General features: G+C 41.0%; 1 protein-coding gene across 1 annotated transcript in view; it reads right to left on the reverse strand.

Moving 5' to 3' along the window:
• SORCS3 (sortilin related VPS10 domain containing receptor 3) overlaps positions 1-26,493 on the reverse strand; it is a gene marked incomplete at its 3' end in the record, with an annotated part of 305,158 nt that overhangs the window by 19,048 nt on the left and 259,617 nt on the right. Inside the window, exons 15-20 of the mRNA XM_080620247.1 lie at positions 17,818-17,935; positions 16,175-16,308; positions 11,299-11,412; positions 9,667-9,838; positions 3,124-3,310; positions 10-143 (exon numbers count right to left, since the gene is read on the reverse strand). Coding sequence (XP_080476373.1) covers positions 10-143; positions 3,124-3,310; positions 9,667-9,838; positions 11,299-11,412; positions 16,175-16,308; positions 17,818-17,935 — 859 coding nt within the window. The remainder of the gene's footprint in view (positions 1-9; positions 144-3,123; positions 3,311-9,666; positions 9,839-11,298; positions 11,413-16,174; positions 16,309-17,817; positions 17,936-26,493) is intronic.

The raw sequence follows: 26,493 nt of genomic DNA on the forward strand, positions 1-26,493 counted from the left end.
CATCCGTACCTTGGTGCTGTTACCAAACCACCAGAAGTAGGTAAGTGTGCCTGCCTGGCTGGGCCAAACTACTGCAGTAATGTTGACATCCTTATTTCTGATGGCAACAAAGGGAACACTCAGTTGGACATGCTCCACTGGACCTGTGGGAAGAGAGACTTTATTATTAGGGGCTCTGAGTTAAATCCTCCCTGCTCAATCCTGAACAGCAAGGATCTTTCCTTTAAATAAATCAAATGCCTACTGTCAGCTGTGAGACTCTATTACAGCAATACAAGAGAATTTCAGCAGTCAATAAGCAACAGAAAAAGGTACCAGATTACTTCTGGTAATCATACAATGTTTTTCTCATTCTTAATTCCATCAAAGCCAGAAATGCATTTTTCACAGTGCTAATTTCAGACAGGGTCAGCACTGTGTGTAGATGAATTTTTCAAACGCAGTTTGAGGGAGAACAACAAACTGGCTTTGCACTAGATAGGGCAAGCTGCTACTGAAGGCCTGAGGGGTAGGACATGAGAGAGGAAGAAGGTGTTTTCTTGACTATATATCTACTGAGCTAACCAAAATTTGTGGGAAAATCATTTGATCCAAGGTGGCTCATATCTGATTATATATGAGGCATTTATGATTTGATTAAATACACTATGACTTCTTTGTTTTGTTTTTTTTTTTTTTAGTGTCCAAAAGAAAGATCCATGATTTTGGTAAACCTTGGTATCTTTGTGACTTTGGCCTGATCTTGAGAAATCTTCGAGCAGTCAGTTGCCATTAGCAAAAAGTCATGAACTATTTGAAAGATGTGTCCATTGGCATATCAAAGAGCTTAAATATCAAAAGTTTTTTTTCTGAAAGACTTAGAAAATACTGCAGTTTCAATGTCAAGTTGTGTCTAACAAATGCAAATGTCCAGAAGGAGTCACGTGCAAGGAGTCCAGAATTAAGAAGTTAGCTCCTCACCAGAAAAAAAAAAAAGTGTAAAAAATTGTGAGGATCTTTTGCTAGTTTGTTTAAAGATTTTACTATCTCCACTGTTTTCTTTCTCATTTAATTTTTTGATTTTACTGGTACTAAATTTCAGTTGATAGCAGCTGCACATAAATCAGCTTTACGGGGTCTTTCTGGATGGTACCTTTTAAAACACAGCAAGCTGATAGACTATCATTGTGAGAAGGAAAGGGTAAAACAAAAGATAAAGAAGTGAGATTTTCTTTTCTTTTCTTTTTTTTTTTTTAATAAAACATTAATTCTGGGAAGCAGGAAATTTACTGGTTTTAACTGAGACGATCTTCCTGTGTTACCTCTCAGCTCTTCAAGCACAAAATAGAGACATTAACCACTCCTCCATTTACTCGGTATTACAAGGATTCTGGAGACCAAGAGCTGTTCTTTTACCACCACAACATACAGCTCCAAGCAGATTGGACATCTATTCTTGCTTTTGGCTCCTTAAAACTTCTTTCCCCAAACCCTCTCCCAAGGGATCTCTACCAGCAAGCCACTCCTGAACTCTGCTCATAACAGTACTCTGGGTTCCCAAGAACAGCAGATTCCCCCAAATATTTTGTGGCAGTGCATGCAAGAGGAAAACCACTAATATCTTTATTTCCTCTAAATGGAGAGATGAGCATCTTGACAGCAGATTCCAGAAAGGTGAAAAGTTGACTGGCCACTAATGAACGTGCAAGGTAGAAAACTACTGTTGCTTAAAGCCAATGAGCTTCTTTCTCCCTGTTTTTTCAGCACATTATTCCAGCACCAGACAGATTGTGCAATAAGGGTAATTTACATGGTAGGCATTTTTGTTTGTACACTTGAGATTCAAGGTCAAACCTTCTATATTGACTTGTACATCCAAATATATTAAAAGTTATCAATGATGTATCATTTTATTTCATTGTTAGCATGAATGTAAATGCTAATAAGTTAGCCACCTAAGAAGGCTATAAAATTCAAAGGAGACATTTGAGAGGCTGAGGAAGAAAAGGGTAGAGTAGCACAACCAGGCCAAGTAACTGTCCCTTGTTGCATTTTGTTCTAAAATCTTCACCATGAAAAAGCAGTTCCTGTGAGAAAAATCAGATAATCCATACAAAGCTGGTTGTTATTACCAGGTAACCATCACTTTTGTCAGCTAATGGCCCAAGGTGAATGAAAAAACAGTTAATGCTCTAATAACAGGTTGTTAAATGCAGTCATGATTGACTTTGAGGGAATTATGAGCATAATAAAAGCTTCAAGGAACATTGATTCCTTCACACAGGGAGCCTGAAATTAAAAAGAAGAAAATGATTCTTGAGTTTTGGAAATTTCTGACTTGCTTCTTTCCAGCAGAAAAGCACACAAGACAGATGGGCTAGAAGGCATTGACAGGCTAAGGGGGAACACAGACCTGGCTGTGAACACCGTTAGGGGCAAAACCATTGAGGTACATATAAACACAGTCAGAGCTCTCTGCACAGGAGATCTAGTAGTCTGAGAGCAGGACAAAGAATTGGAATCTTCCTGGTCTCATCCTGCATTCCACCCTCTGCTCTCTTCTGTGCCTTTGAGGAGCCAGATCGGGGCTCTATATCCAAGTCTTCTCATGTGAGAAGTGGAGGGAAATTGCATTGATCTACCAAACAGGAGTGGAAAGTCAGGGATGTATGTCACTCACTTGAAATATGAAAAGTAGCTCATCAGCCCTCGGTACATTCATATCCCAGGAAGTATGCTCAGCATAATGCTTTTCTTTAATAAGCACTGTAAAGTCCCAAATCCAGAATAACTGACTCAAAATTAATCTAAACCTCTTGGTATTAGAATTGTATTCAAAACACACATTTGGACTTTGTTTCAGACATTTTCTGGTCTCTGACCCTTTCAGAAAACCCCAAGAAACGTTTTCAAACCTGTCTCTGTGAGGACTGCAAATGTACTTGTGTTAAAATAAACTCCCCTTCCTCTTCATTCAATAAAGTTAACAAGATAGAGGTATTTAAAAGTCCAAGCCTCTGGACAAGCACAAGCTGCATATGTAGTAGGTGGGTTTGCATTTATTCTTAGGCCCCCCTGAAGCTGCAGGGATTTTCAGTAAGGTCATGTTTTCACTCAAGGGATCTAGCAGCTGGAAGTACTTACAGATGACATGCAGGAAGAGGACAGCAGTGTCAGAGCCCAGGCTGTTCTCTGCATATGCCATCACCTGAAAGATTCCAGCACTCTTATAGACATGCCGGATGCCATCCTCAACAGGGCTGAAATTAGCATAGGATACTGCAATGCCATCTCCAAAATCAAGCTGAATATTTGTCCTTTGGGGATCACCCTGCAACAGAGAAGGTTGGATTAGGAAACTGAGCTGATAAGAGTGATTTATATTACTCTCCATCCCACTTCTCAGTTCCATTTCATTAGCATACACACAAACTCGTAACTTTACCCAAAATGCCTAGCTTTGTTCTGTCAGTCCCCGAGGTGGCCAGACTTAAACCAACACCAGCTAATTATATACAAGCAATGCTTGGAATAGCTGGACATTACACCTGTAAAGAGATGTTATCTCCCCATCTTGGGTTTAGAGATTTTGAGAGTTCAGATTGCTAATCGTGCATATATCAAGGGGACCATATCTGAATCATCTCATGCAATGCATGGTTGAGGATTATGTGTCACTGAGGTGGCCAGGGCTTTGAACAGCCTTTCATTCAATAGGTGGTGTCCAGCAAATACCTCCACCAGAGGCAGAGGTGAGAGGCACGACACTGATGGTAGGCCAGACACTAACTAGACAGTAATTCCAACGTGCATATGGGAGCATCAGGAATATTCTGGATACAGGACAGTGAAGTGGCTCTCCAATATGTTCTGAAGAAACAGAACCTAGTCACTGAGATTCTCTTAGTCTAGTTTAAGCTAGTTTTCCAGGCTTCCTATATAGTTAGTGAAAGAGAGAGAAATAAAAACAGCGACAGAGCAACATATCCCAACCAAAGATAACTGATACAAGTAGCATGAACCATCTTTTGCAAATATCCATCCCTGTACCCTGATGATAGAGAGTCTAGATGACTAGTTTCAGCTAGACATGTAACTTGAGGGTGGCTGAATTTATACAGGTTGAGTCCCACACTGAGGACTGTCAGCTTTTGTCTAATGTCAGTCACTACAGAGATAGGGCCTGGATACACATGAGAATGAAGTAGATGATGAGAAAAATACCTTCTAGGATTACTGTCAGTGACATCTATTAAATGAAGGAGGGAACAGCAGACAAGAGATTCCAGCACTGCAGATATTGTCTAGAGGCAGCAGCTGCACTGTTTTAATTTAAATCATGCGTTAGACCACTATACGTGAACTGTAGAAGTGTCTGTTATTTTGGTTTCTTGGAGCCTTACTTTATACTTGTTCCCAGCTGACTAAAAGTAACACAAAAAATGCTAATTTAAACACAGCTAAACCCCACTGCAGTGATTTCACTAAACGGAAATAAAACTACTTCTCAGATTAAATCTCTGTAGCTTTCTGCATATATATAAGATGTGCTGCCCAAGTAATTTCCTTTCATGAAAAGTCTTCACCATATTCACTATGGGTGAAGAAGATACCACTACCTTTTGGAGATGCTCCCAGCCCGAAACTGAAACCAGTCCCTAGATATATTTAGGATAAAAGTGAGATTCCAAAGAAAAAAACAAAACAAAAACAAAAAACAAACCAAAAACAAACCACCAAACCCAAATCACAATCCAATCAACCAAAAAAATTCCCTGCTCCTTAATTTAGTTTTGGGGTTTTTTTGCTTTTCAAATACAAAATTTAGAAATATTTCATGGTCATCTCGTAAACCCTGTTATAGCTGTAAATGCACAGAGTCAGGATCAAAGCTAATGTGCAGTTCCAGTACATACTGATTTAAGTAACCATATAACCAACAGCCAGTTCTGCAGCTCTCATGTACTTCCAATCCCTTCACCATCAGCTCAAACCCTACAGGGTCCTACATCTACTGAGCTCACTAAAGAAGACCATTGAACTCATAGATTTCACTAAAGCCTCTGGGCCAGGTATTGCTCAAAACAAACCATGACTTCCTTGAAAAACTGAGCAGATCAGACAAAGGGAAAATAATGCCTGGATAACCATATTTTGGCAGTCCCTAAAAGTTTTAGACCCAAGAGGACCATTTCCTCTGGGCAGTAGTTTTCAAGTTTACCTGTGCGTGGCAAAACACATGGCTTGCAGTCTAAATTCTGGCTATGAAGCTCACACCTGTAAGTGATTTTCCATTTGGTCTTAACACATTCACATACAGCACAGATCCATTCGATTTGATCCATCACGACTTATCATCCCAGGAGAGTCAGGATAAAGGCAGACTATTGACCATGGAAAAAGAGGTCCTTTGATCAGAATTAAACAGCTCACAGGCTATTCTAACACAAATGATCAGCAACTGAGACCAAAAGTGCACAACAAAGGCTCCTGCAGAGAAACAGCCATGAAAGGCAAGGGGTGCCAGTTCTTAGCTCCTACTGACTCCAAACTCATGGGAGCTGCATTCTTACTGGGAGTTGCCATCAGCCTGAGTAAATGGCAACTGTGGCACTGACAGAGGCAGGACACTGTGTTCCTTTACTGGTCCCAGTTCTGAGAGAGCACTTGATCTTGTCCTTTGGATGGAAACCTGGGAGCATAGACAAGAAGCCAGACTACACTGAAGCAGGTCTCCTGCATAAATAATCTGGACCACAGCATGGCCCCAGTCTTTATCTTCCTATCAGGCTATGCCTGCATTAACAAATAAGTGTGCAGGAAGGGTTTTTTTCAGATGTGAATTTGCCTTATGTGTATAGTTGGAGTCTGCAGGTAGACACCGATATACTCAATTATCACATGTAGCTTTTAAAATATGTATTTTTGGTTATATATCTTAGATCTATCTCCTTCCTTGCTCCATCATTCCCATTTCACAGGAGCCAGGGGAGTTTTGTCTATTGACTTGATCAAGGCACCGTTTTCACTTCTGTCCCACTAGAACATTAAAAGTACAGTATAAACCAAAAAAAACCCATAAGGGACTAGAGTGGTAGTGACTCTAAAACTATCTATAATAACATCCTTTTGACAGTTTTTTAAATCACTCTAAAAAACACTCCATCAGGGCAAAATTATACTCTTGGCATATTCAGTTATTTGGCAGAAAGGCTCCCATAGCTTGCTAAAACAAAACAAAACTAATAACCAAAAGCCACTTCTCAAGGGAATGTACTAAGACCACAAGTTGTCTTAGTCTCATATGGAAGACACTGAACAGAGGATAAAAATATGATCTACACTGGATTCATCACTGGTGACCTTAGGCTGAAATGTCTTGCACCCATCATGGCAGCTCCTCTCTGACACCTCACAGTTCTCTTTCCTACTTCCTTGCTGCTCCAACATTATTATATCTGAAATGAGAAGATATGAAATGGAGAAGCAAGAACAGATATTTTGTGATTAAAGAGTAAGCAGATGATCTTTCCACTCCATTATGAGAGCTGGGTCTTCAATACAAAGCCATCCCATCACACTAATCATATTTTCTTTCTCCTTTCCATAGCTCCGTATCCAGTATATAGAATACTAAAACAAGTATGCTAGCCCCACACATGATGTAAGATATTCTGGAGTTTATGAATATGAATTAAAACAGAAATGGAAAGAAAAAACAAACAAACCAAACAAACAAACAAAACCCCACATTATTCTCCATATATATTCAAAAAGCACATTTTATTGCTTTAAGCTCCATAAACTACCAAAACAGAATGAGCTAGGGGTTGTCTCAAACACTGGGGCTCTGTGTGCTGAAATCAGTGAGCGGGCAAAGGTAGTGGAATGGATTGCCATGGAACAGCCCTTCAGAGTCATCTTCCCATCAAGACTAGCCTGGGAAAGTTTTCCTGCCTGCATGTACCACAGTTCAAATCACAGTTCAACCCCATATTTTTAGAACATACTAAAAATCATCAGTCATTCTGCATTTCGTTGTCACTTTCATGCACATATTCTGAATTACCACTGTGAACAATACTGCTAAAGCGAAATCTATAAAACCTGAGAAGTTTTCAATTAACTCTAACAAAGTCCTCATTTAGTTTTGGACAGCATAAAGGTCAGTCACAACAATATATTGAGGGTGCATATTAGAAGGTAGAAAGGAACTGATGGCAAACCACAAAGTTGCTGAGCAGGGTTAATCTGAAACAGTAGGAAGGTTGAATTGAGACCACACAGATATTTCTACAGGAAGACTTGTCAGACTGCTGTTTGGCTCAGACAGCAAACGTAGACATAGGTGCAAAACATCCCACCAGGAAACAAACTGACCAGAGAAAGTGAAGGGAACCAGGAATGAATCTGTATGACAGCAAGGTGTGTAATAACTAAGAGTTCTACAGAAATTGTTTCTTCCAACTAACAAGGAAGAATGTCACTTTGATGACAATTCATTTTTCTCAACTTCATACTGAAAGACTGGAAAACTTTTGGCCAGAATCATAGAAATGTAGAATGGTTTGGGTTGGAAGGGACCTTAAAGGTCATATGGTTCCAATCGCCCTGCAGGGATGCCTTCAACTAGACCACAATATTCCAAGCCCTGTCCAACCTGGCCTTGAATACTGCCAGTTCCATACTTTCAGTGAAAAATCTCAATGTTCTTTTACTTTTTGCCTTTCAAAAAAACCCTATTATTTTAAGAAACAAACCTAACACCCAACTGTCTGTGGAATAAGCTGTTCACCCACAAAGACATGTTCGTGAAAATCCTCTTCCCCTAGAAAAAAAACTGTTTCAATGAAATGTTTTTCTAACTATCCTTATTTTTCAACAAAGGACATGGAATGAACGCCCTCACATATTTTTTCAGCTGCCTCTTCAATCTCTGAAGCCTTGTAAAGACTCCACTCTTCAGCTACCTTGACTGCTGCCTTATTCTCCATCTGTTTATCATTCTTTGTACACAGTAGTTCCGCTTGAGTTCCTTAATAAATTACTACTAGATTCCTAATTTTTAGATTATGCCTGTTCTTTTCGGAACTCCCACTCAGACTGTCTACAGAAATCGTCTTACCATGTCAAGTCTGCAGAATATAAAAGAATCAGCCAGGTAGACAAGAAATCCCCTTTGTATAAAAGCAGAACATGCATGAACTTCTGAGGAAGTATGTAAAGAGGCCCTGTCAGATTAGTGTGGTCCCAAAGAAACAGTTACTGTATAAGAATTTAAATTAATAGAAGATTGTGTTGTTAAAAAATGTGAATAAATAAAAAACAAGGTATCATGAGAATACATTTCTCCATTGCAGATGCTCAGATTTACAACAGCTTCTTCTGTTCTTGAAGGTCTAAGATGCCAATGGAGGCTACTTCTGAGCCTGGGAGGAGAAGGGGCATAAGGGTTGCAACGTTTCTAGCATGTTTTCCTCAGAGACTTAATGCTGTTTGTTGTCAGAGGATACTGAGGAGACAGCCATCCAGTCTGTCCTTGGTGTTGTTATTGTTATGTTCATGACCATGACATGTCTGGCTCCCAGCTGTCTCCAGGTACTGTCCCAAAATGAGGTACGCAGGGCAGAGTAGATGACAAAATGTACATGTGGTTCTCTAACATCACCTCGCTCCCTGGCTGTCTTTCCTGAGACACCAAAAGATGTTAGAAGTGATGTTGCGAATTGGCTGTTTTGTTTAACCAGAAAACAGATGTAACACAATACATTGTGGGAAAATCACCGTTAGACCTCCAATGTCACATTTCACAGGCAGTCAGAAGCCAGCAGGGAAATGCAGCAGCTGCAAATACAGCAGGGCTTTTTGAGGTGCAGTCACATATAATCCCTAAAAACCAAATCAAATCACAGACAAGAAGAGGCATACAAACACTTAAAACACCTCCTGTCAGCCTGAATACATACCAAGCGCCTTCCAACTATCCAACTATCCATAGAGCCACAAGCCTTGGTGATTGAGACTGCACCATACAAGTTTCCCAGAGGGGTACCCGACTCAGAGAGATCACCAGAAGTGCCTCAATATTGTGATGCTTCAGGCACCAGCATGGCCTGGTATCACTTACACTACTGATGGCTACAGACAGAATCATACCAATAAATAAATAACATAGATACAGGCTGGGTTGCTCAGAGGTGGTTTGAGGAGGCTCAATTACTACTGCAAAACAACTGTGTCCCTCACTGCTCCCCATGAGTCTGAAAATATTCCCCGCTGTTCTTAACCTTTCCCAGCAAAGATTCAGCTAAAGCTTTTCACCCCAGAAACAGAATTATTAAGCATAGAGACACCGTTTCTTCCTCATAAACTCCATAAACTGCAGTTCACTGGAGGCAGCAAGAAGCTAATGGAGAGATATATTTTTTACCAGATCTATCTTTCTTCAGTGTTGGCTTCATCATCACTGATAGACATGATAACCAGCCAAGTACCCTTTTAGCTTGGCCCAATGGGATTTTTTTGTATGTTTTGCTTATAGCCCTTTCATTAATTCTCCTAAACCTCAGGTGTGGTCATTTCATGACCCCACCCAATTGCCCTTTTCCTCTCAGCAGCCTGACAGGTGAAGGAAAAGAATGCCATTCTTGCCATGCAGTGAAAAGTTTGCTGAGACCACTAACATACCTCTTCCATAAGGATGAGGAAGGTGGCATTGTGTCCCTGCTCCGTGACCAACTTTCCATCAGTAGTGAGGATGTGCAGTCCGCGAGGTGCTTTTCCAGGGCACTTCTCCACCTTGGCCATGTACTTCTCTCGCAAGCCATCTGTGCAGTTGTTAGACACAATCCTTCGGTATCTGGGGAACAGTAACAAAAGGAGATAGGGCTTAGGCAGTGGGCAGAAAATTTTCATTTGTTTTTGTTTTGTTTCTCAATATTAATGCATGTGTTTTTTCAAAGGCTAACTGCCTGCATGACTCCCTCACTGAAAAGGAGAATCAAAGAAACCTAACGCTTTATTAAACTGGAGAAAGCCAAACACATCACAATGCAACCTTCACAGATTCTCAGCAGCATAGCTGAGAAAAGATACACATTGTGGAGGTGAACTACTCTGCACTGCTAAAAGGAAGAGAACTCCTCCAACTCCCCATGCCTGCAGGATTGCACCCTGCATCCCAGTTTTTTAACTATGCTTTTTTATTATATTTTGTCTGCCTCTGCTCAAAGGCAGTTGGAATGATCTGCCAAGAGCTTTGTCCAGTCTAATTTTTAAACAGTTCAACGAATGGGTTTTTCTCTCAGCTTTTCTTGGAGGAGGTTAGCTAACTAGCAAGACACTTGGCTATTCCCAATGTTGATGAGGAGGATTAACCCTTGCTGGTAATTTCACAGTAAAAATACAGGATTGGTTAAGAAGACACAGACCCCAACTACTTTCTTCTTGCTCTCTGTGTCAAGGCTGCAAGCAGTTGTACTATCACATATTTACAGCAACCTTTCAGCTGAAAGAGGGTCTCTGAAGTTGAGTGACTCCAGACTCCCAGCATCCTCACTTTATTCAGCCACCCATATCAACCAGCCACAAACAACCCTGTCATAACAATACAGCATGCAGGACCTATGACTCAAAAGCAGCCTTACAAAGTCTTCAGGGCCTGCACTGCCTGAAAAGGAACATCTCAGTTTTACACCAGCCAGTGCAACCAGAGTTCAGAGTACCACTTTCAGAACAGAATAGCATTTGCAAAGCAGTATTGCCATAATAAACCAACACTTGCCATTGGTTCTGGGTAAAAACCAGAGAAACTAGCACATGCAGCTTGTCTGAAATCACAAAGCGTTGTATATACAAAGTGAAAATGGCAGAGGGGTGGAAGGGGAAAGAGGCTAAAAATTGTCCATTTGAGTCTTCCCAGAAGGAAAGTTTCTATAAATAGGAGCTGTAAGATACGAAGAGGTTCAATGAAAACCAGTGTGAAATTATCTCAAACTTGTCTTTTTGAATGTTCAGCTGTCTCTCAGATAGACCTTCCTGATTTGTTTTAATTTTGCAGCAAAGGAGAGCTTCAAGTCTATCCTTCAGGGATCACACATCACCTGACAGCAATACAGTATCTACATTTCACTTATGTTAATGTGCTTCTCCCTATCTCTGAGGAATGAGGCAATGCTTCACACAGATGCTGCTGTAAACATTACTTCATGAATAAGACTGGAAAAGAGCCAGATGGGATGCAGAGAAAAAAGAACCATCCAGATTCTCTTCTCTACTGCAAGGTCACCAAACTGCAGCGAGATTGCAAGATTCACTTACCCAGTGCTGTTCAAGTAGCTCTGACCCATGCTGCACTCCTTGGACAGGGAGGACGGGCTGAACCAGAAGGCTGGGACACAATGATTGTTGCTGTGTCTCTCGTACCCATAGTCACTACGGAGATAAGTCATGAGTGCATCACTGTACCCATTCACTAGATTTAGCTCAGACTTTTAGATGATGTTTTTGCTTCCCAAAGCAAGTGGGTGCTAGTAGCTCCCTGCTGGATGGCATGACATGATGGATTGGGCTCATCCAGAGACAAAGTGCTTAATCTGTTTGAGAGGCAGAACACAGTTCACAGAAGGTATGCAATACCTGACAACACCAGAACTACCAACCTTGCAAAGCACTGGGGGCCTTATGTTTCATTTGGCAACAAAACATGGGCAGAGATTCAGGAAGGAAATTTTATTGTTAACTTCTTTTTCTGTTAATCTCTAATAATTTCATTTGTTGGGTTCTTTTGGTTTGCTTGCAATTTGCAGTCTTGGTTTCAGAACAAACCAGGTTAATTCCAAGATCTAATACCACTTTTTCTCAACAGAGCAGTTAGGAATATAAAACACTAGGAGCACTTCCTAAACAACTAGCCAAGGTATGTATATTTACATATGTTAATGGCCTCTCTGCTCTTTAACGAAGCTATAACTGGCCTGAAAGAAGAATATAGCCAGTGTTTTTCCAACACTAAACTACAATGCAGCCAACTTAGTAGCCTAAGGATTACACAGTATTGTGTCACATGGCGAAGGTAATCCAGGGTATTGATGCTTCCTTGGACCACCAAGGAGTAGAAATGTACACAACCACATCCAAGACTTCTTTTTACAGCTGCCTTTGCATGCCAGCAATAGGATTAGTCCAAAGCTTGCCATAAGTTCTGATAGGCTCTGGATCTGGTTTCTATGCATAGCTTTTATTGTCAGGCTGGATTCAAGGCTCAAATAAAAAGAGATTCTGGATTTTTGCCTGAAGCAAGTTAACAAATGCTAAAAAACTAAATCTCTGTGGAAACACAGACACTACAGAAGCCACTGCCTTGAAAGCTCTCTGTGTTCTTTAGGACAGTCTGAGTTTTATTCTTGCCCTATTCAGAGCCTGCATTGCCAACAGAAAGACTCTAGGAAGAGCTTTGGTGAGACTAAACTGTGCTATGTCCCCAGAGATCCAGGCTGCTGCTGTTCCTTTCTTAGAGGGTAAAAATTCTGCAAGCTACTTTAAAAGGTTTGGAGATTCCCTAATGCTCTTTCTCTCAACATTCAATTTAATCATTCTCAGTGGGTCCGACCTGCACAGTCAAAAATGCCTGGCAGTGACTTGGTAATTAAAAATATTCAGGAGGAGCTGTACTTTGCCCCAAAGAAGAAAAGAGCTGCATAAATATTTAATAAAATTAAAGACAACATTGCTGTATGCCCTCAAGGTTCTGTGCTTGTTCATTAACTTCTGGTAAATGTATATTAAAACCCTGCATGCTGCCCACCTTCCTTCTCATAAGCCCCAGGGTTTGCATAAGTTAAGGAAATAATCAAGTCCAGCTGCTGTGCTGTCTTTCTCTGGAAAGCTATCTTGACAGTGTAAATAAAAAAGCAGGAGGAGGGAAAAGAAAGATCAGCGAGCACTTTAATAACACTTCTGAGTTCCTTCTGCCATTCTCTCTGTCAGAAAAAGGCCAGGGTTTGCTTCTGGAAATGACTGCAAGGGTTGGCAGGAGTCACCCCTGATCTTGACTCATGAGGATTTGTTGAACTGGGGCCCTGGATGATGATTTCTGCCCCCCAGAACTCAGACCAGCCTTTTATCTAACAGCAGGAAACAGATAGCACTGTAACACAATGCAGACAGGGGCAAGGCTCCTATGACCAAATGGGAGGGAGCACAGCACTCACAGCTTGTGCTGTAGGGCTCCTGCAGTGATTTGTCCTGTTTGTACAGCTCCTGAAGGCAAGTGTCATCACACCTAGTAGCATGGGATGCTGTGACCAGACCAACCTCCAAACCTACTTACTAGGGAAGCAGATAACCTGTTGTTGGGACCTGCTGGCCAGTGTACTCACACAACCCCAGCTGATGGCCCTCCTCCTTCTTTCCCTGACACTCCATAGGAGCTGTTCACACATAAGAACAGTTCAGACACTGACAGGCCAGTCAGTGCTTCCAAGAACAACTGACAACTGTGAACTCAGCCAGAAAAGGCTGAGATCTTTCCTCTTCAAAAGTATCCAGTGAAAGTGTCAGAGCTATCCTTCCAACTGTAGATACTTACAGTGGGGGCCTATCTCCTCTTCTCATATTGACATCCAAAAGAAGGAAGATGAATCATATTCTAGAATAATCTGTATCCTGCCACTGACTAAATAGTGGTCTTATCCTTTAGAAGTTACAAGTCAGAGCAGATGAGTCCACTCTTCCTTTCTGATAATTGCTTCTAAGATAATCAAGCTTTGTGCCCATTTCCAGCACCTCTAGCATTTTCTTCAAATTGATAGCCCCACACCTTCTTCCAGTCAGCCCTTAAAACTAGGAGCAAAATGCACCCTTAAACTGAAGCTGGTTCTTCTGATTCTCCATCACCAGCTATAACAATTTTGCATTCAGAAGCCAGTTAACAATTCTGTTGGCAGTGCAAAGTCTGAAACAAAGTCAGATTGCTATCCTCTAACTGCATTTCCTCTGCAGGACTGACAAGGTTAACAGCAATATTCTCTCATGTTAGTGGGAAAGTTAAGCAAAAATGATACTGAATTCACGCAAGGAACATATCAATTTATTGAAAAAGTGCATTCTGATGCAGACCCTTCTCAAGGCAGATGAGCACTTCAGGCCAATTTAGCTACCACAGTTTTCAACTTACAGCTTAGAAAAGACAAGTTTCACTGTGAAAATAGAAAGGTGGTGAGGCACAAAGCTGGAAGAAGAAAAAAAAAAAGTGAGCAAATTCACAGGCATCTCTGGAGATTTGCTCTTGGTTCAGTTCAGAGGCGTATGCCAATGCCAAGGGCGAATACTGCAAGACAAGAAAGCTAGTTCATCCTGCAAGTTCCCATGATGAGAACAAAGGGGAAAAGATCTCCCAAGTCAAGCTAAGGAGTCTCAGATGTAATTTTGGCATTAGGAACAAATTAAACATCCATCCAGATAAGATTAAAATGTCTGCTCCATATCCCTGAATCTCTCTTAAAGACAAACTACAGCAATATTCCCTGCTGTATACTGGGCTACATCAAAAGGAGTGTGACCAGCAGGTTGGAGGAGGTGATCCTGCCCCTCTATTCTGCCCTTGCGAGACCCCACTTGGAGTATTGTGTACAGTTCTAGTGTCCTTAACAGAAGAAGGACATGGAGCTGTTGGAACAAGTCCAGAGAAGGGCCACGAGGATGATCAGAGGACTGGAGCACCTCCTGTATGAAGACAGGCTGAGAAAGTTGGGGCTGTTCAGCCTGGAGAAGAGAAGGCTGCGTGGAGACCTCATAGCAGCCTTCCAGTATCTGAAGGGGGCCTACAAGGATGCTGGGGATGGACTATTCATTAGGGACTGTAGTGACAGGACAAGGGGCAACGGGTTCAAACTTAAACAGGGGAAGTTTAGATTGGATATAAGGAAGAAATTCTTTGCTGTAAGGGTGGTGAGGCACTGGAATGGGTTGCCCAAAGAAGTGGTAAATGCTCCATCCCTGGCAGTGTTCAAGGCCAGGTTGGATGAGGCCTTGGGTGACATGGTCTAGTGTGAGGCATTCCTGCCCATGGCAGGGGGGTTGGAACCAGATGATCTTAAGGTTCTTTCCAACCAAAACCATTCTATGATTCTAATATTCAAGAAAACACTTTGGTCTATATTTTTATTCATTTTTCCGAGTTTCAGTGTGTCCATGTTCTAAAAAGAACTGTGAGTCTCAGCTGTGCAGATCTCATACCTCACACCTCTTCGAGAAGGATTCAAAAGGAAGCAAAATTTCCAGGAATCACACTACTGCTGAATCAGACACTGATCCTGATAACCAACTATAAAAATGAAAATGTCTTCTCAGCTGATCTGCTTTCAGGATATTTTGAACTCCATTAAAATGACATTCTGATCATTTAAGCTCAAGAATCACACCTACTGCCAGTCTTAAATCTTTGCAATATTGCCTACCACAGGTTCCCTGTAGAAATCCCTTGTGCAGAGATCCTGATTGTTATACATGTTCCCATCTCCTTTCCCTGATTGTCAAGCAATATCAAGCAGTGGTTCATTTTTTCCCTATTTTATTTTTAAGGTGCTTTTAAAATGACCTTAAAGCAGTTTGGAAGTTACAGCCCCATTAAGTTAGATACACCAATATTTATGCAAAACAAGTAGCTACATCTGAGATGGTTGGGCTGTACAACCATGTCACAGAAGTCCTTTCAGAAAATTTCTCAATAAAACATTGCTAAAAAGCAACAAATAGTTCCCAGGAATTCAAAGGAATAATGATAAAAGTGTGCACGTTTTGCTAGCTTAGTCCCTAGGTATTCAATGACCCTGAAAGTGAGGCCAGAAATTCCCTCCTCCTGTAAGGGACATGCTTTGGATCAGAGAAGAGTCCCAGCTATTGCTCTTCTAGAATGATGGACAAAAAGAAGCCAATCAGTACTTGATACTTTCTGCTTTTGAATTCCGGGTTTGGATTTCTCATGGAGATTAACAAATCTCTTCCACAGATGAAGGGGATACCCTCCCTCATGCAACAGGCATGGGCATCACATCTATGCTATATAATATGATAACAGCCACAAAGCTGCATGAGACCCAGTTTCTTTGCAAAGTTTTCTGTCTGGGCAGTAGCTCAGCTGCTGATAATGCAACAAGAACAGTCCCAGCAAAAGTCCCCAGAACCACATACTCACCACTCAAAGTCCCCTTGACCACAGACACATGGTTCAGACACAACAGTTTGGGAATAGTCCCGACCCAGGGAACACTGGGCTCCAGGCTTGCGTTTTTTATAGATCTTCCTCTCTCCCATGACACAAGGCTCTCCCTTCAGCAGCCAAGAAGAAATAGGAGAAAGAAAAGCAGAGTTACAGTGGCAGCTGGTCCCTAAATGGAACATCTTGTCAAAAGATACAAAAGGCAAGTAAAGTAAGAAATTACTACTGGGAGAGTTGGGAACTAAGAGCATAGCTCCCTTTTGTGGCTTTGAAAACCTAAAAGCCACCTTGGGAGGACCCCAAGCATTGAGCTGGGATGACAATGACAATGTGTCCAAAAAATGCCCAGGCCATTGCACCCACTTGTGCCATATTTCCAAAGGCATCCACCAATGTTTTTAGTGCTATGAATTATCCTGAAAAGACAATGTGAATGTACTCCAGGGTTTTTTTACATATGACAGAGGCAATCTACTAAGAAGTGCCCAAGCTTGAAACCCAGGGCAGGGACAAAATCTAGGTGTGGAACCCAGGAGTCCTGGCTTCCTTCCTCTTTCCTTGATAGACCTGGTTTTGTTATAGGCCTCAAATAATTTTGATGGCATGTTATACTGAGCTTTTTGAACAGAAAGGTTACTACTGGGGGTAGCCAGTCTAAAAGAAACATTTGACATTTAGGTGAGTTGCTATAAACAGAAATTTCTCTGATGCAGAAATAATTTGTCTGCTTGCAAGTAAAGAAAAAGGACAACACCTAATTAAAATACTTCTCTTTCCCATTAAAAGTGATTCCCAAGATGGCAGCCATGCTACACGTCTTCCCTTTTCTTTCATCTATATTGTTTTCATATATTCAATTCTATGATTTCAGTTATCTATTATAACCCTGACAAATTAATGGTCATTTTTAATGCATGGATTTCATTCAGAAACATCTCAATGCCAACAGTTCTGGCTCAAGTTATGCTGCCCTGCAGGGAGTGGGACATCGTACTGGTGGCCAGTAACCCATAAGTAATCTTCAGAGCTGAGCTCTCTCAGTTCTAGTGTCTTCAGTACTGAAATGTATCCAGCATGAAAATAAGCCAAAGGTATCAAAAGCAAAGCATGTATCCTTTCATAAAATGAAATAATTTGGTCTTCCCTGGCGTCTTTTATTCAAGGGCTCCCCAGAGTTTTGCAGACACCTGCAGGACTTGCAGGATGAATAAATGTTTTCATTTTCATTTTTGAGTAGGGAAAATAAAGGCAAAGTGAAAGAAAATTATTTTCATGAGTCACTGACAGAGCTACAAAAAGTTCAGTGTCTCCTACTAATTCAGTCACAAGTTGAGGTTTTACATTGCCCTGAGCAGTGAGGGCACTGCAGCTGGTGCAGTGGAATATTTTCATACAAAGAGAAGTTAACAGTCTCCCTGACTTGCCCAGAGAATTCTGGCCCTGTGTTCATTCGTGCACATGCTTCAGGAGAGGTAAAGCACTAATGAGTCACAACTGTGACTTGAGGGATGCAAAAAATCCATATGATCTGCTGAAAAGAACAAGTACATTCCTACCTGGCAACACAAGAGTATGGGAAAAGGAATCTTCATCACCCTCTCCCTACACAGTGAGAGTACCTGATTGTGCAGATGCCAGGTTTGGTAGTCATCTTTGTTACACCTTCGGTTGAAGATCGACTTGTAGTCCACCTTGACCAGCTGCCATTCAGAACGGAGACTGAAGTGCCCAAAAACTCTGCATGGAAGAGAAAAAAAAAGAAAGAACTAGAGTCAGCCAGAGGTATGCTTCCATTAAGCAAATAATTTCTCATGAATCTCCTCTGCAGAAAGCAATACACAGTCTTGGAGCTTGATGTCAGAGATCCTGTTCCTATAACATCCTAGGATTGTTTAGCCTTTTCCTGACTCCTTGTATAGCCTGTGTTGGAAGGCCTTCCATGCCTCTAATACTGAGCACAACGAACCTTGACTCTAACACAGACAGCTAGGTACCACTCAAGAACAATAAAAAAACAGACAGAAAAGTAATGTGCATAATGTCAAGGGAGCTATTCTGATGAACACATGGGTTTAGTTGTCTAAAAATCAAGCCTTTCTTAGCTGACTCAGTTTCTTTACTGCTGAACTTTTGTGTTGCACAAGCTTATTACTTAATGAATTGTAAAATTATCATCTGAAATAACATAACTGGGATATAGACTGTAGGCAAGCGATCTGCAAAGACAGCAACATCCCTTCCACCTGGTGAATGCTGACTGCAGCTAGTAGGAGTGGAATTATAAATGATCAGCACGGTAAGGTTAACAGCAGAGTTTTTCTTAACTATTTTGAGTAGATCACTCAGCAGCAGCAGTCACTGATCACACTACATGGTTCATCTGGTTAAGTAATATATTGATTTCCAGGATCAAAATGATACATGCCACTTCAGACCAACACAAGGCTTGTACCGAGTAAGGCAGTATACAGGAACAATTGGAGCTCTCAAAAAACAGTGCAAAGACTCAGACTGTTAATCCAAAACTGAGGCACACATCATCCCACAAATGGGATGACAAAAGGGATCATATAAAATTGAATAGCACCAGAGACTTCTGAGCTTGGACCAGAACATCAGCAGCAGAACTGGCTGCTGAACACAGGTCTCCATACATGCTATTCCAACCATGCAGCCCTCCTTCAAATGCAGGGAAACCTGTGTGCTTACTTAAGTGTCTGGAAGGAAAGGACCAATGTAACAACGAGCATTGATGGAATACATCACCAAAGTACCATCGTCACAAATACTAAGGGACTGTACATGTTGGAAGCTCACACCTTTACCAAAGAAAGCAAAATCATAGTAAAAAGATGGTTTAATTAACAAATAACACTAGGTACCCAGACAAAAGACTCCATCTATCCAGAAACACTGCACAAGTGCTGCAGGGTGCTTAGTTTCCAATCAAGTAACAGCTTGCTATTCCCTTGGCCAGCTGTGATTTTCTCAGGAAGGAGCAGCTCTTCAATCAACTGCAGCTGGATTTCCAAAGAGGTGTGTAATAGGAGGAAATTAGGATGGGTGACCAGACTTTAAAAGCCATGAACAAAACTGCAGCTTCTCATTGGCAGGGGGAACATCTCAGTACACATAAACAACAAAATCCCTGACAACAATCAAGCTTATTTGTCATTACAACATGACAACCTCTTGGCTACCTCAAATATAAAAGAACCTAAAACGTCATTGAAAAGACAAGTTCCAGATTTTAAAAATTCTATGTGTACTGAAACCCAAATCTTTCTGACAATCATGAAATGTCATTGTATCACCCTTATTGTGAGATTTAGCAGGAAGAGAAATAATGGTTTTTCTCATTACGCCAGATCTTTCACTAACCTACATTTTTACACAAGCCACTAATGAGATTAAAGTTTTTGTTGCTTTAATTATTCCAGACTAAAAAAAGGAAAGAGGGAGAGATGATTTACAAATTTCCCTATGAAAGAGAAATAGAAACAAAAGATAAAACTTGTATTTCGTTTCCAAGCACTGACTGCAATCCAGATCCTGCTGTGTCCTCAGTGTGCTGCCGTTCTTTGCTCTAGTTCATCTTTATTTGCACTGTAATCACACAGGGTTGTTGCCTTTGGTCTCCACTCACTGTCCAAACTACTCCTTCTGTAGACTGTAGCCTGCACCAAATTCCTCTGTTTTTTTTTTTGTGAAACAGAGACCATCCAGGAATCAGTAATCTTCTCCCACTTAGACCTGTCTCAGCTCATGGGATCAGGGAGAAAAAGTGGGGTGGGGGAGATTCGAGAGCCTGGAGCTGTGGGTTTGCTGGGGACGCCTTTCTACATCCAAGTTCTGCCTCACAGAGGCAAGCTCCAAGAAGCAGACAAGAAGAGGAGAGGGTACAATACAAGAAGAACCTGTGACAATTGTGTACACAGGTTAGAAACAAATAGGTGGAGAAGGACTTGTATGGTGGAATGGATTTAATTAGGTAGTTTGTTGCTGGCTCGTCACAACATTTCTTCGTGTAGTCCTAGTTGTGGGGTATTAGCAGTAGGAAACACCACCACATTCAAAGCTACAGAAGAAACCACAACTCCTGTTTTTGTGTTGTCAACACAGAAGGCACACCCTGGACAAAGATCAACCCATGGAAACCATAGCAATATGTGGTGCCAGGGCACTCTGTGGGAGAAGGAAGGAGAAGGGAGGAATAGGAAATAGTACATAGTGGGAATGCAGAAGGCCTCTGAAACTGTACTCATGTAGGACTTCTAATTCCAGTTCTCCTTCCCACTTTCCCTTGGCAGTGAGTAAACCTCACCAGCTTTTATGCCACACGTGCTTTCAGCACATACTCTTCTAGAGTGCATGGTACTATTGCACAGCTAGGCAGCTCTCCCATGAATCTTGTTTGTCCTGAATGTGATGCGTGACTGAAAATGTCATTCCTGCAAAGCAGCAACTCAGCAGGCAGAAACCATTTAGTCCAGCAGATTTATACCACTTCAGGATTTGGCTGCATGTGCTTTACAGATTAAAAATAGTAAGAGGAGGGGAGAATATAATCAAACACAAACACTTGCTTGAACCCAGAACTTAACACATCTGGAGAAATCAAACACTTCAGCAGCCAATGCATCTCAAGTGAAATGTTGCTTGAAGGTTCACGCTTAGCTAACTGTCCAATAGGAGAGCAGAAGGCTTCTTTGTGCTTTCCAAAAGTCTCCAGAACCGCTTGCTTTTAAAATCTATTAAAATAAGCTAAAAAAAAAACCAAACCAAAAACCAACCGGAAAACAAAAAACCCTCTGCCATTGAAATTTTTTCATGATAATATATATTAATGGGAAAAAAAACCAAAGTTTCCTAAGTGGAAGGCAGTAGATTAGCATTCCAAAAGCACAAGAGCATTAGCTACTCTTTAATTAAATGATTTCAAAGAAGATCTCTGTATATAATTGCTATAATTTAGATGGAAACAATACTACACTAAATGTAATTAGAGAGCGTGAACAGAGAGGGGGACATTTTCCTCTGTACTGCAGAGATGGTTTTGGTTCACCTTATTCCTAAAGTAGTAACTCCCCCATCCCTCTTGCTAATAAAACCTTCTTAATCCTCATCAACCATTGCAGGTCAGCCTTCAGAGATAAGCTGCTGGTATGCACAGAAGCTAGCAAGCAACTGCACCCTGTGAACACCGCTCACCAATAATAAATGCAACCAGACACCTACAGCATGTTTTGATTGACCAGCCAACATGATGAAGATTACATTATATTTCAAGATGACTCTGTTGTGTGTTTGAAACTTCTATGAGAGTAAGCAAACGTAAGGAATGGAAAAGAGTGCTATGTTATCTGTGGGGATCCATTGGACCCTCAAACAGCTTTCCTTAGGAAGTGATGAAAACACTCATCTTTTGTGGAGTTGAAAATGGCCTAAGTAAACCATCACAGGGAACAAACCCTGACTGAGCATAATCAGGTATTGCAGGTGAACCTTGCTTTTATCAGTTTTGTCAGTTTTGTAAACTACCTCACTGGATATTTTTCTATAGTGACTAAGGTGCATGCACATGACCTCTTCCCACCATATCTGTTTGGAGAGGGTTGGGCAGACAGCAAAGAGCTGCAACATCTCAAAACTGCTATTGTTCGGGTGTCAGTAAGTGCTTAGCATTATGTGCTCCAGTACGTACATCTGGATTTCTGTGTGGATGGACAAAAGTCCCAAGGGAAAAAATGGAAAGAGATTGGTGGGAGTTAATTTTTCCCTACTCAAATGATGAGTCCTCACATTGCTTTGAAGAGACCATTTCATTTATCTTATCTGATTCCCATGTTTCTTATTTACTTTTTCTGCTCACTAAATTAGGGAGGTAGATTTTTAATTTTTTAATAAATATAGCTATACTATGAAGATGATACAGGGGAAAAGGGGACATACGAATTTTGCCTCAATAACATTGTCTACCGTGGCCTAACTGAAAGCTCTTAATTGCTTATTGTAAGGATAGAAGACAAAAGAAAAGAGATGGGTTTTCAAGGTCCAACTCTGTGAAGCCAACACAAAAAGTATGTTTTGATTTTTTCCATCTATGCAGTCTGATCTGAAAGTCCTTGAGAAGCAATAAATACAAGAACCCAGATGGCATTTAGACAAAGTCAGTTTTCTGACTAAGCTCAATTTAACAAAGATTCTCCAACCTAAGCCATGGAATGGCAATTTACAGGCTTTAGACAGGATAGATTCTATTCTGTTCCTCAGAGTAAGCATTTAAAACTCCACATAAAATCTTAGCTAATAGGACAGAATCCTCTCAACTGGCTTTATGGATAACTCGCTGTGAAACCATTGCTAGGAAACCAGAAAAGGCTTCCCAATCCCTTCTTTTTTGTTGCCAGGGCTAGGTGTCAGTAATTTGCAGAAAAAATATTAGGAACACGGAAAACAATTCTGAAATGCTTACAGATTCATGACAGAGCCATTTTGGAAAAGGTCACTGGTAATGCTTCTATAATTATATCTTTCATTAATTTTTTAAATACACAATAACTTGCAAATGCAGTATATACTGACTGGATGACCTTGTACAGAAGCTATTTTAAAGGCTTTTTACATATATAGAGTGTTCTCAAATTGCATTGCTTTTGCCTTATCATTCCTTGAACTGTTGATAGTTGTGCTTTTTATGTTATTCAATACTGCTCATTCCTGACAGGTCAACAGAATGAATTGAGGGATGTTTTCCTCTGTGCTGCAGAGATGATTCTGGGTCACATGATTCCTGAAGCAGCAACTCCCCCCTCCTAAATAAAAAGCTTCTTAAGCCTGATCAGTCAACCATGTGGTGCAGCTTTCAGAGATAAGAGCTGCTCACATGCCAGGTTTGATGGGGCTTTGAGCAACCTAGTCTAGTGGAAGGTGTCCCTGCCCGCAGCAGGAAGGTTGGAACTCGGTCATTTTTAAGGTCTCTTCCAACCCAAGCCATTTTGTGATTCTATGAAGGTCATAAGATAGCAATTCATCCACCTCTGGTCCATAGATTCAATTCCTATCCCTGACTAGGGTATGAGAAATAGATCTTCTCAAGGAATAGCTTGTGTATTGCTCACAGAAAAGTCATCAGCTGTATCCATCTGAATCTATCTCTGCTGGCAGTTTCAGACAAGCTGCTCAAGTACAGAAATGTAAATGTCTTCTTATGCCTAACTCAAGTCCTTTTCTATCATTTCTGAATTAAACTGGCAGGACAACATATGGAGTGAGCATGCACTGAAGCTGTCTGTACTTGACTGGTCTGGTCTGGATACAGAGGACTTTTATTCATTTGTCAGCCTAGCTCTCCTGCATGTAATAGGAGATGATGGTCAAAGTCTCTGGTAATGCCTCCTGTCCCCAGCTCTGCTCACTGGTGAGACAGAAAACTGGAGAACCAAAGGAAGAAAGCAGCTAATGCCATCTTTAGTACATAAATCACCAAATGTAGCCTCCTTTCTGAAGCATTTTTAGCTTACTATACATCAACAAGGTGAGGGAGGTGAAAAGGTACCAGATTTTGCTTATCACAGGGTACACTGGGGGCCTCTGAAGTCAGGTCTTAACAAGATCAGGCCCTACCGAATAGATTGTTTAAGCTTTAAGCATTGTGAATATCTAAAAATAAACTAGAAGCAAAACAATAATATATACTTAATAGACAGCAGCTTTTGAGATGAACTACACAAACGGATGGATCAAGAGAAAACTACATAGAAAGAGCACCAAATATATACTTTAATTGATAATACTGAAAGAAAAGCTAGTTGTCATCATAAAGGGACTGTTTCATTTAGGAAAGCCTGAAATCAACCTTACTTTCCCCCCCCCCTTCTTACTGTAAAAGAAAAATGCTTGCAGAAGAAGTGTCTTAGCAAGCAAAAAATCCTCAACAGTAAAATTGCCCAAATCAGGAAATGCTTCAGTTGACCTGAATGTGTGCTTTTGTTGTAGGAATTTAGAGAGGGAGAAAGTCAAGCAAGATTGCCATCCTATTTCAGTTAAAATCCCTCTTTATTTGTATCTGAAGTAATTTAATGGATGAACCCGAGAAGTGCTATGAAACACAATCTGGAAGAACCACCTCCTGACAGGGAAACAAGTATGTGTTGTTTTTTTCTAGTCCCTGGAGAGGATGAACTTGTCTCACTAAAACCAGGGGGAGCCCCAGATCTGGGCAATCACTGAGACAAGAGCACTGAGTAGTTAATTCACCATGACCGAAGGTGCTCATTCTGGCTTAGATTGTCCAGAAAGAGAAGCACATGTTGCTACTATTGCAATTTAACAGCTAACCAGGTATCTAACGCATACTTCCCCTCCCAGCAAATATCACCAGTGTGGTTTCATGAGCAGAATATGGTCAATATCACCCTCAGCGTAGCAGCATAGCACAGGCTGGAGACTTCCTCTCTACAAACAGCTTGGATAGGTATGAGATAGGCTCACTCATAGTCACCCGTAGTAGGTCCATGCAGCATCAGCATGGACTCGTCAGTGCAAACGTTCAGGACCAGAGCTATTCAAGTTTGGCTTGCCTGCTCTCATGAACTCTAAAGCCATCTAATTATTTGGCAGAAGTAGACCTGAGCAATTGCCAGGTAAAGCCTGCATATGTCTAAGCTCAACAGTTCCATTCTTGTGGCTCTTGGCAAGCTTGAAGAACAAAGCTCTTCTGCAAGATATATTCTGGCACTTGTAAAACTAGCACCGAGATGGAGCTAAGAAGCCTAGCCAGATGTGAGTTGCAGTTTGCTCCTGTTTATTGCACTTGGTACAACAGTGCTCCATGCTCCAGGAAAACTAATAAGTTCAGCATCAGCATGACATGAATGTATGGAGGCAACACAAATGGGCTGCTGGCATCTCCTCTGCATCCAGAGTGCTAGGTAATGTAGACCAGAGGTGGGGGGATGGCATAGCAGAAAGGGTCAAGATCCAGCCAAACATATTGGCTCTTGCTGAGAACTGACTGTGTCCTTGTATAAGGTTCTCTCACTTACCTAATTGCCTTGATTAGGTTTGGATTTTTCTCCCCACTAGCCAGGCTACCCTGGTCCTACATTATAAATAGCAAGGAAAATAGTAAGCCTATCATGCTAGAGATCCTAGTTCAGTGCACCCACTTACAGAAGGGCTTGGTACATAAATGTTGCTATAGCATTTGTTGGCATTTATAGCCTTTGAGACAATAAAAGAAAATGCTGACATTTTCACACCAAGAAGAGGGCCTGTTATGAACTCTGGATTTGAAGCCATCTCTGTGTAAGAAAGTAGCAGTAAAGCAAAACTAGCTCTTTTATGTAGGCTCAGCTGTTAGGGCCAAAACCACACAAGCAACAATGGAACAGTTGGAAATTGTGCTGGCAGGGTTAGGTTTTATGAATGGGGATTGAGAGATCAGCTATTTGCCCATGAATTAAACATAAATCATGACTTTAGAGAAAACCAAATGGGCTGTGTAACCTCCCAATTGTTTTTTATTATGGTTTAGTTGGAATTAGCGTTAAAGGAGGTCACTAGTTACATGGAAATTGGATGGAAAGGGACTGAGACAAGGGAAATAGAACTTAATTGAAAGCGACACAGATTAGCAATTAGAGAGAGTGGAAAAGGGAAAGGGAGAGTTATACTGTCTCATGACTGGCAAGAGGATGCAGAGAGCAAGAGACTGGAAACAAAGGAAACATAAAAGAGTAAAGATGACACTGGAAAGGCAGGCAATTGACAACAAAAAACATAATCTAATTTTTTTTCCTAAACAATAAATACAGTCTTTAAGAGCCACTTTGGAGCTTTTAATGCAGTTGCTTTTGGCTGACCTGTTACCTAGGAACAGTAGCCTGAGGGCAACTGGGTGATGATTCAGGGCTGCTGTACTTATTTCTGTGGATAGAAAGAAGAAATGACATTTTTTTTCTAGAAAGAAGAGACATTTTCTTCCAAATAAAATATACCATCCATTTGGATCTAGATTTTCAGCTGGTGCAAGTTAGTGTAATTCCCATATATATAAGGCCTTGTTCTACTGCTGCTGTTCAGAGGGAGAAAAAACAACAGCAGTGAAACCTTCAGGAATATACTAACAGCAAAAAGTTTGTGTGATGACAAATTTGTTCAAGAAAATCTCAGTCTTTATTCTGTTTCCCAAAGGGGAAGGGTCAAATGAGAATTTCACAGAATTGCTCATGCAGATGAAATCTGACGGAAGTGGTTTATTTCCAGTTCCAAGTGAAACTCAATGACAACAC

The sequence above is a fragment of the Psittacula echo genome, assembly GCF_963264785.1.
Source record: "Psittacula echo genome assembly, chromosome: 6".
Taxonomy (NCBI): Eukaryota; Metazoa; Chordata; class Aves; order Psittaciformes; family Psittacidae; genus Psittacula; species Psittacula echo.